The 10,131-nt window shown below is 46.4% G+C and overlaps 1 protein-coding gene across 1 annotated transcript in view; it reads right to left on the bottom strand.

Annotated features, from left to right (window-relative positions):
* The window catches only part of T265_07388 (hypothetical protein), a gene marked incomplete at both ends in the record, with an annotated part of 65,739 nt that overhangs the window by 45,784 nt on the left and 9,824 nt on the right, over positions 1-10,131 (bottom strand). Inside the window, 5 exons of the mRNA XM_009172892.1 lie at positions 3,919-4,025; positions 4,782-4,924; positions 5,311-5,542; positions 6,251-6,380; positions 8,537-8,659. Coding sequence (XP_009171156.1) covers positions 3,919-4,025; positions 4,782-4,924; positions 5,311-5,542; positions 6,251-6,380; positions 8,537-8,659 — 735 coding nt within the window. The remainder of the gene's footprint in view (positions 1-3,918; positions 4,026-4,781; positions 4,925-5,310; positions 5,543-6,250; positions 6,381-8,536; positions 8,660-10,131) is intronic.

Raw genomic sequence — 10,131 nt, 5'->3', positions numbered from 1 at the left:
ATTAGTTTGCAGATCAGTGTATATTCGCTAATTTGGTGCAATTCGGTTTGAAGTAGAACATAAGGTTTACGGAATCTCGGGGAATGGGCCAACCTGATGAGCCTCGAGAAGGGCGAAACCGGTTGTGGGCTTTCGAGGCATTTTCAGCAACCTTATGAGTAGTGCATTAAGAAGCCACAGCTGTATGTTTTTTTTTGACATGTCAAGGCTGCAGAGGACAATTAGTGAAGAATCCAGCCCCTAAAAGAGTGTTCGCTCCATTTTCACACAGGTGACTGACGGCAGCATAGATTTTTGATGATTATCGTACACCCAGAACCTCCTATTTGAAGTCTGTTGGAAGGTTTTGGCAATGTACCTAGGTATTAGTAGCTCCGGTGGGTTAATTGGCTACCGATCAGTTGGAAGTAGATTTTCTTCGCGAAAAACAACTCACCACCAGAGGTTGTCCAAGAAAAAGGCCGCACAAAGTGTGCCTATAACTGTACGAACCGTCAACAACCGATGCTATCAAATGGAGATAATCCCGACCCAAATTGAGCTGCTGTTGTGGTCGACAATGAGTGATGATCTGTCCCAGTGACAAACTGGAACCATTAGGGATCTGAGTGATGATACGTACCGGACAGCACGTGACCAGAGTCTCACAATCAGGGCGAAGAGGCTGACTGCGACGACGAGGCGAAACGAAACAAGGCAATGTCACGCAACGTGTGTATGCAGTCATCAGCAGCAATAGATGGGTAATCGGAGTAGTGGACAACACAATGGTGGTTGTGATTGTGGGGAGTTTAACAGAGACAACACCAGCATCAGCACAACAAGGACACGCCCAGAGGGAATCGGATACACTGAGCAGCTCGATCACGTGATGTGTTGAAGCAAGCAGCAAGAAGACAATGGACAGGAAATGAAGATTGATGAATGGGGGAACTAAAAATTCTGTTCTCCCTACTTTTGTGATCACTATGCTTGATCTAAAACACCGTATTTTTCCTCGGGAAACGTAGGAAAGGAAGTCGGTCCAAGATCGGTGACGCTGAGTGACGAGCTTATACAAAACGTTAGATTTATTAACATGGGGGAAACTACTCACAAGGTTGCTTAAACCTCTTCGACAGACCACGACCGGTTTAGCCCTTCTTGGGGCTCATCAGGCAGACGCAGTCCCCGAGGTTCCGTCAACCTTATGGTCTACTTGAACCCAAATTGGACTGTTTTCGAGAAATACACTCATTTGCAAATCAATTTGGCTTTCACGGGAGACTCAATTGAATCTCTCGCTTATGATATTCTACAACAGAGTGTGCTGCACACAGGCCGCCTCATGTTTCAGTTGACTTATTAAGCTAGCATCGGAAGTACCTAAAATCATCGTGTTGGTATGGATAAAACTGGTCTACTTGCCACTAAAAGGACGGGTAACCGTTATGTATTGGTAATGGTTGATTATTTTACCCAGTGGTGTGGAGCCATCCTCCCACCAGAGCAACAGGATGCTCAATCGATAGGTGTAGCTGGTGTACTGAACGAATGGATCAGTCATCACGGAATGCCTGACATTCCTCAACCGTGGCTCACCCTTTAAAACTCGTCTTATGAGTGACCTCTGTGCGCTTCTTACCATCGACAAGACTCGCACATAAAAGCCCTATCACCCCGAAGGGAAAGGGGTAAGTAGAACGCACGAACAGAACAATAAGACGTATGCTACTAGCTGCTTATATCAGACAGGTGGGACGAATATCGACCGACGGCGTATTGCGCATCCATCCATGATTGGACCGGTCCCCCCTGCACAACTTCAATATGGGCACGAGTTCCGTTTCCCAGTAAATGTCCAGTTGCGGGCGATGAACTTGAATGACCACAGCCGAGAACTGAAGAAACGGTTAATAAGAGCATTTCGTGTTGCAAATGAGAACATACGTAATTCACGACAGCATCGAAAAACCTGTTATGATCGCCGAACATTTGGCGCGTGTATATCGAGTCGGAGATTATGCGTTCTTGCATCGACCTAAACCGCCCAGCAGGCATAGCAGCGAGATTCTACCACCACTGGCATGGACCACAGGGACTATAGTGTACAAGGCATTACGTGTAACTTTTGTGTTACGAGATCCATTGAAACCCTCAGGCAATAGACTTGCAGTCCATTCGAATCAACTCAAGCCAACACCAGGCACGCACACACACACACACACCAACGTACACCGACATGTGTGAACAGGTAGCCAAACCAGAAATTGCCTGAGAACATCACAAACGAGAGATTCAGCTGGGTTCCATGTGAGTCCCTCGAAAAACCAAACTAGTTTGCAAATGAGTGTATATTCGCTAATTTCGTGCAATTTTGTTTTAAGTAGAACATAAGATTAATGGAAACTCGGGGACTGCGGGTACCTGATGAGCTCCAAGAAGGGCGAAACTGGTCGTGGGCTGTCGACGGATTTTCAGCAACCTTATGAGTAGTACATTACAAAGACAAAAGAGTTTTCTCCAGAAGGTGGCACAGTGCCACGGGACACTGGGGACAGTGTCCCGTCTGCGTAGGGGTGTGTGATGTAACGCCACCAAAATTGGGCATAGCTTTACTAGTTTTATCTTACGTTGCAGGTCCGAGGTATCTCAATCCTCTTTCGGAGGGAGACCCGACCAAACCCATTGTCTGAATTGACTGTTTTCATATCATGTTGTTTGACCTTTGTGCACATCGATTTCGGTTTTGGTTGTGTCGAATACAATTGCTTCTGGGCCGCGGTTGTGCCACCCTTCTATCCGTGCATCGTGCCCACAGTTTCTGAGTTAACCCTGCGTGCCCTTGCCTTTCGGCGTACTACGTCGACCTGCCACGTTACGGTTGGTCAATATCAAATGAAGGTCACTTGAGAAGCGCGCTGGAGGACGATCGACAGGTAAGAGACGACTAGCAATGAGATCTCATTTCCATACCCGTCGGATGATAACAGACGCACCTGGACATTTTAGGACCTGTGTTGCTGGAATGCAGCTGTCGAGTGACTGGATGACTGCAGTCTTTGAATAGTTCCCTTGACATCAAGTGGTCAGAGTTAGGAGACTGAAGAGAGGCGCCCACTGTGGCGGTGAAATGCCAGATACTGTTCCGCTATGTAGGGATAACCATGAGACACCAACAAACTAATTTCAACCACGCTGCCTTCCCCGATTCATGACTTGTATTGTCCCTGCAAGCGTCCTTACAAGAAATGGTGGATTCCTGGAATTCCAAAGTGAACTGGTGGGGGAGGGATCACTGCCTTTCAATTGAAAAAGTTGCTAACGTACCGTGAGCAACTCGTCCCGGAATTTTTCTCGGGGAATGGCACACAGGCCAATGGGATATCGCTTATTTTGCCTATTAGTCCAAACTACTATCAAAGTCATCAGTAGCATGGATGTATTTCGTGCAACAACCCCCAGTCTCTAGGCTCTGGGCGGCCGGTAGGTGGACGGAGGCACAAAAGCGTAGCTGCCAAAGTATCCGTGTTTTTTCTCTTCTGTTCTCAGTATGTACAACACTGTTTCCCGTTTTTTGTTGGTTTTCGTTTTGTGCATACAATCCTTTTGTTGTTTTGAACTGCATGTAAACCACTCTTGGAGTTCTGCGCGCCTAAATGATTGCTGGAGACGACCAATAAATGGTAGGGAGTATGTAACAAGCGTGGCTTGGTACGCGATGCTCATTTGCAGCACAACTGAATACGCGATCTCCCACTGTTCCGCAACCACAGGGACATCCTACAAGCAGTCGATGACATACGGTCACTCGCAACAAAAGGAGCCGTTCGAGATCCAACTCGTTCTCGATTAGTGTATCGCAGTACACAAGACCCGACCGAGTCGAATGATCGATTGATTAGCAACAAAAAAGCGGGAGACACAAGGAAGACTTACAAAGGACTGCATCTGTGGTTGGATCACCTGGCATGCGATTCCACCTCCAGTGTAGCCGGACAGATGTTCAGTTACGGTGTAAATGACCAGCTCAGAAGGAGAGATAACTGATTGTTCAAGGGGAAGAAGGCAAACAACGGTTGAATTGCAACATTCGTAGCTGTCAGAAGCAGATCAAGAACCTTCTGTTCGCGATAAAATTATGCAGAGATTTTAGAGGCGACAATGTTAGTTAGGCAGAGGACCGAACGAAGAAATTAACGAGGAATACATGCGCAAATAGGGACCGCCCGTGAAGCCCCCTCAAAAATAGTAGCTTCTTGGGGAGAATTAGGTCTCTATTCGAGGGTAACGACTACACCGAAAGGTACGCTCGGTTGCCCGTGTGATCCACTCAGAATAGAAACCTGGCAATCAATATGGGATGCTACGATGAAACTAAAGGTACATTGTTTGTCGAATCCAGTTGAATGGAGCTAACACTCGGGGACTTTTCCCGTGGTTTTAAAACCAGTCTGCTTGCCATTCACCGTCTCACATTCTTTGGCACAGTGTGGTGCTTGATCTTATTCATTATTAGTAGTATTTATTAGTAGTATGCATTATTCACTATATTCATAATTACCGTTATCAGCATTAACAGTTAAGACAAACAGGTAGACATAAATTCGCCGATAAACTTATATGCGCATATCAGGCGGTGGTCACAACTCCGCGGTCGAGCGCAATTCAGACGGGGAATCATGCCTAAATGTTGGAATTCTTCCACGTGATGACCGGGCAATCATGCCGGTGAATAAAAAAACTGGCCTAAATGTTGGAATTCTTCCACGTGATGATGACCAGAGTCATCGATTAAAAACAATAATCCCTTAGCTGTAACACCATTTCGATGTATAGCTGCCATGCCACTCGAAGGAAGCACGACAGGTGACATAGTGCCCGGAGCATCCGAGATGCAGGAATCGGGTTCGAGTTTCGAACCTTCCGGTCAATAAGTTTGCGCCTTAACCACTGAGCCACCTCAATTCGCACCCAGTTTGAACACAGTACCTACTTGGTCGTTGGTTTGCTTGCTGGACTGGGCAGCTTGGTTTCAAATGACCAATAACCAATAACGTGACAGCATCAGTGCTGCTACGATCTGACCTCAACAGCGCGTTGATGACGTCACCTCGTTTACAATTAAATTGCCCTCCGCTTGAGGGGTTTTCACTCGACAAACCAATCAACACGTAACCACGTGGTGGGGGTTCCGCGAATGAAGAACAACTGACGCTATACCCCGTTAAAGTGACCAGCCGAACGGTCAAGCATTCGAACCACTAACCGCGAGGTTGCGAGATAGGTACTAATGATGATCTGTGGAATGTGTAGAATTTAAAGTCATACCACTCCCATTTGAACAGTCCCCCTTCTGTCCCGGGGCAAATATACCTATAAATCCACATCACAAGATGGCCCAAGTGGTTAGAGCGCGAATTTACTGACCGGAAGTTTCGTAGTTCGAACCCGACCTCTACCTCTTGACTTGCCCTGTCTAGGCTTGGGCTACCTGGAAGTACCCCAGCCCTCCTGCTTCCTTCGGGTGGCATGGCAGCTAGGCACCGGAAGGGTGCTACAGCTGAAAGAGAGAGTTTCAAGAAGTATGAGGCCTGAGTAGCGGGTGCGGAGTGGTAGATGTGGGCGGTGGCGAGCAGTGTGTCGAATTCATAGGTGCCAACGTACAACGAAGAACAAAAGGAGGGTTACCCGCTCTGCTCAATGCTGTGGACACGTCCAACTGGATGACATCAGCACATTGAAACACATATGACATGAATACGGTTTTATCTGTAGGGTTCGCGGTTCCAAACTAGCGTCCAAATCTAAACAGAAGGATTAGGGTCCCAACTAAAGTCTCTGGCTCAAAAGCCTGACCGCAAGTCAGCGGTGGATGGCATGATACTACTTGAGTACGAAACAGATATGACATGAATACGGTTTTATCTGTAAGGTTCGCGGTTGCAAACTAGCGTCCAAATCTAAGCAGAAGGATTAGGGTCCCAACCAAAGTCTCTGGCTCAAAAGCCTGACCGCAAGTCAGCGGTGGATGGCATGATACTACTTGAGTAGTCTAAATTTTAAGGAATAAATTGTCACACTTGTTTCACCCTAAACTGGAGAGTCAATAGACTTTGTTAGTCAGACCTGGGTTAGCGAGACACGGAAACCGTCACAGGACGACTGGGTCCAGTCTCATGGCGACGGAGGGTACTGGTTGGTTACAGCGCACTGTTCAAAAGTCGACAGAGCATTGGAGCGTCAGCGCTCACACACAAACCACACTCACCTTGAACAGGGAAGACTTGTCCGTTGAGCTCGGTCATTCCTTCCAGATCGCGGAATTGTATCACATTCCCGGTTTCCAGATAATGCCGTCTGTCCCCAAAAACCTTGATCAAGAGCTGTGTTGAATTGAGCTAGGGCGAAATGCGATATGAGTGGGAAGGCAACATTATCAGGCTGAGTGAGGCTCAGAGTCCCAAAAAAGCTCCACTATGGCAATGTGAAACGACTGTGCAATGGTTTCAGAAACAAGTCATTTGGCGAAGAGGTAGTCACATAATGTACGGGGGGTATTCCCCCCTTTAGAGGGGAGCTAGTCGGCCACTTCGAATCGTTCCGTCGACACGGCCTCTGTCCATCAGAGAACACAGAACACTGACGTCAAACCAATGCTCACACAGAGGCTTCGTTTTAGGAACGACGCATTACGGAAGTTGATCATTTGAAAACTCTGGTTCAGAACCGTTTGTATTAGAGCCAACCAGCAGTGCATGCCCTTGACCTAACGATCTAAACAGGCGCGCAGCTATCAATTCGCCAGATCAAGCGAACAGGCTAGTGATCAAGCAATTCCACAGGTTGGCGCGACAGCTGACCGAGATAATTGTATCGGGATAGGATAATCATTGTTCAAACGAGCACCGTGAATACAAACACAGAAGATTGCACAACTGCTCACAACCACTCAAAAGAGTTTTCACGGGAAACACTTACTGATGTTTGGGAAGAACTAAACCCAAACTAAACAGGAGCCACCGAAGATATCTAGTTACACGGCGACAGAGCCGAACACAGCTCGCCTTGTCTTGAAATGTATGATTCCATCAGATCCTAGTGTTTGGCCAATCGCATCCATGAGATAGGATTCTCAGTAATGCTGTGCTATGTCGGATTGTTTTCCAACGAACGGACAAAACTTAGTCATGCAGGATAGTAAATTGAATGAGCATATCAGAGGACTGTAGCCCCTCTGTCCGGCCACGTCAGGAACAAAAGCGACAAATTGGCACTTAGTCTACGAATCGCCAACGAACCATGAAGGTCATAACCTGTATGGTTGTTCTTCCAACATCGTTGGAGAAAGGAACTCAGATACTAGAGGCGAAAACCTTGGTAGAGTAATTCTCTACCGAAAGGAGCCATCGAGTATAGACGCAATTCACTACTCATAAGGTTGCTGAAAATTCTTCGACGGCGCACGGCTTGTTTCGCCCTTTTTGGGGCTCATCAGGTAGGCGCAGTCCCCGAGTTTTCCGTCAACCTTATGCTCTACTCGAAATCATCAAGTCTCTTCTGGGAAGGACTGTCGTAGCTCACGGAGAACGTGGTTATGGACCAACTATCTTCAGAATGGTCTCCATTGCGGAGTAGGATTATGACTGAAAAAGTAAATCCGCTTTCAACCTCAGCAGAACTAACTTGTACAAAACACGATCACAACGGATACTCGTTTTCCCAGTATGTAGCAAATTGAAAATAGAACTTGGGTGGGTAGAAAGGATTCGGGTGGGTGGATTGAGAAACGTTTGGAAAGGTCCATTTATCACTCCTAGCCCGGTTTTACGTGACTGAAATTCGAACAAAATTTAGTGACAAAAAGGACGTTAAAGCCACCGTGTCCACAAAAATCATTCTTACTTCATACTACTGTTACCTTCGAAGTAGACTAAAAAGAAGGAAATTCACTAACGTGGAGAAGACCGGATGGCTGATTCAACTACAGGCACCTGAATAAATCTGGTTTACAGTTCGTGCGTGGATTTGAATGGATCATTTGCTTTGTCAAACTCATTCACTAGAGGTCTGCCGCAAATTTGGGGCTTGTGCATTCAACACACCGTTCTGAGGAAATACCAAAGCGGACCGATATCCAATAGTCGTGCCACTTAGCTGCCATAACATGACTAGACATGAAACCGATGAGATGAAGCAAAACGCAGTCATCTGCATGATAAACTGCTAATTGCACCCCGCGTAACACTCGAACTTTCCGCTTCTTGCATGCCAACAGCAGGTACTATTATCCTTCTCGTGTCATGTCCACAACGCGCAGGTTGGTCTATTGATCTGCTTGACGAAAGATTCCAACAACGCGTGAGTGAATATGGCACTGTCCGTGTGTATACGACCGAGCAGTACTCGTACAGGAAACTTTTCTGATAACCCAAAGAAGAACTATATTAAGAACACATTAGGTTTGAGCACATATTTCGGCGAACAAAACGGATGAAACTACTATATGAGTGGTTAGTGGATCAAACTAAACTTTCCACAACTGAGCACAACTCACCTTCCCCATATGACCAATGAAAAATTCCTTTGGGGGCTCACCATCCGGGTCATAGACGTTGAACTGAGGGCCGAAATCACAAAACAGGTTTCCCAAAACTCCGTAGACATTGGTATAGATGAACTGAGACACAGCAGAAGAAACAACAAAGGAGCGACGATGAACGGCTGAGAAAAAGTAGCAAAAAGGTCTATGATTCACGAATTACATTCATTTTCAAAATAAATAGGTTTCAACGGGGAACCCAGTCGAATACCAAACCCCCATTTGTGATACCATTTAACTGTGCAGAGGCCATCTAACGTTTCAGTTGGTACAGCATTCGAGTATTCTCTTGACAGAACACTACTCACAAGGCTGCTGAAATCACTTCGACAGTACACTAATGGTTTCGCCCTTCTTGAGGATCATCAAGTAGGAGCGGCATCCGAGTTTCTGTCAACGTTATGCTCTGCTTGAATCTGAGTTGTACGCCATTAGCAAAATACACTCATCTGCGAACTGATTTAGTTGTAGCGCTTATGATCTCCGCGAATCGTCTACAAGTTAGCTTCAAGTGGAACAAAAAGTTGACGGTAGCTCGGCGACTGCGACCCAACAAGGGCGAAGCCGGGCATGGGTTGTCAAAGGGTTTTCAGAAAACCATGATTCAGTTTGATGACTCACGTTATAATCGAGCGCACAGACTAAAGAGTGGAGTGAAAAGCAATGGATCACGAAGGAAATTCCAACCTAAGAGCAGCCTTTTCCACAGAAAGAGCTCCAGAGTATGCGGAAAGCCTACTAAGGCTATGAAGCCTGTTTTTGCAAGTTAAAGGTGAACATACAAAGGGGTCACCTCAAACAAACATCAAACAAGATTATTTCACTGGTGAAACGGGTGTTGAAATACACCATTGATAAACCCAGACGCGTCTCATTGTCAGGTACCCTCTCATCAATATGAGACAATTTTACTCCCGTCAAAGTAAATATTCGCAAGTATTTATTCAGCTCGGGTCCAACGAAACCCCTTGTCAGGACGCGCCCAGACATGGAAAAAGTACATGTGCAGAGAGTGACGCATCCCCAAGGTCACCATTGGTACCATTGGGCCAACGGACGAAGTCATTGGTGCTTTCCTAACCAACTACCGGACGACACTTAACCCAAGTACGCCTAATGGGAAGTCTCCAGCCGAACTTATGTTTGGGAGGAAAGTGGAGACATAGTTTGATGCATTGCACCCCCGAAAAATCAGACAGTCCGGCGATGAAAACCAACCAGGACAGTTCAACAGCAAATGTCACCCTGGACGTATTTTTAGCCGTCCTTGTCAGAGACTACTCAGCGAATCGCTGGACTTCGGGAGGGAACGTCGTCTATGAAGTATATGTTGGCGGAACGGTGTAGATTAGTCATGATAATCAAATTCGACATTGCATACGACCCGATATAATGCAAGAAAGAAAAACGAATCTACCGTTAGCTATCCTCCTCGAAACGTTCAAGCTGCAACCGAAAAATGAGTCAACAGAATCGAACATTGGCGTCAACACATCTCCGTTGCAAAGAAGAACTGGACGACGAAGAATTACAGTAAAACGGTTGCAGAT

This window comes from Opisthorchis viverrini (genome assembly GCF_000715545.1).
Source record: "Opisthorchis viverrini unplaced genomic scaffold opera_v5_167, whole genome shotgun sequence".
NCBI lineage: Eukaryota > Metazoa > Platyhelminthes > Trematoda > Opisthorchiida > Opisthorchiidae > Opisthorchis > Opisthorchis viverrini.
Note: the sequence above shows the minus strand (reverse complement) of the source record. Positions and strands in the feature narration are given on the sequence as shown.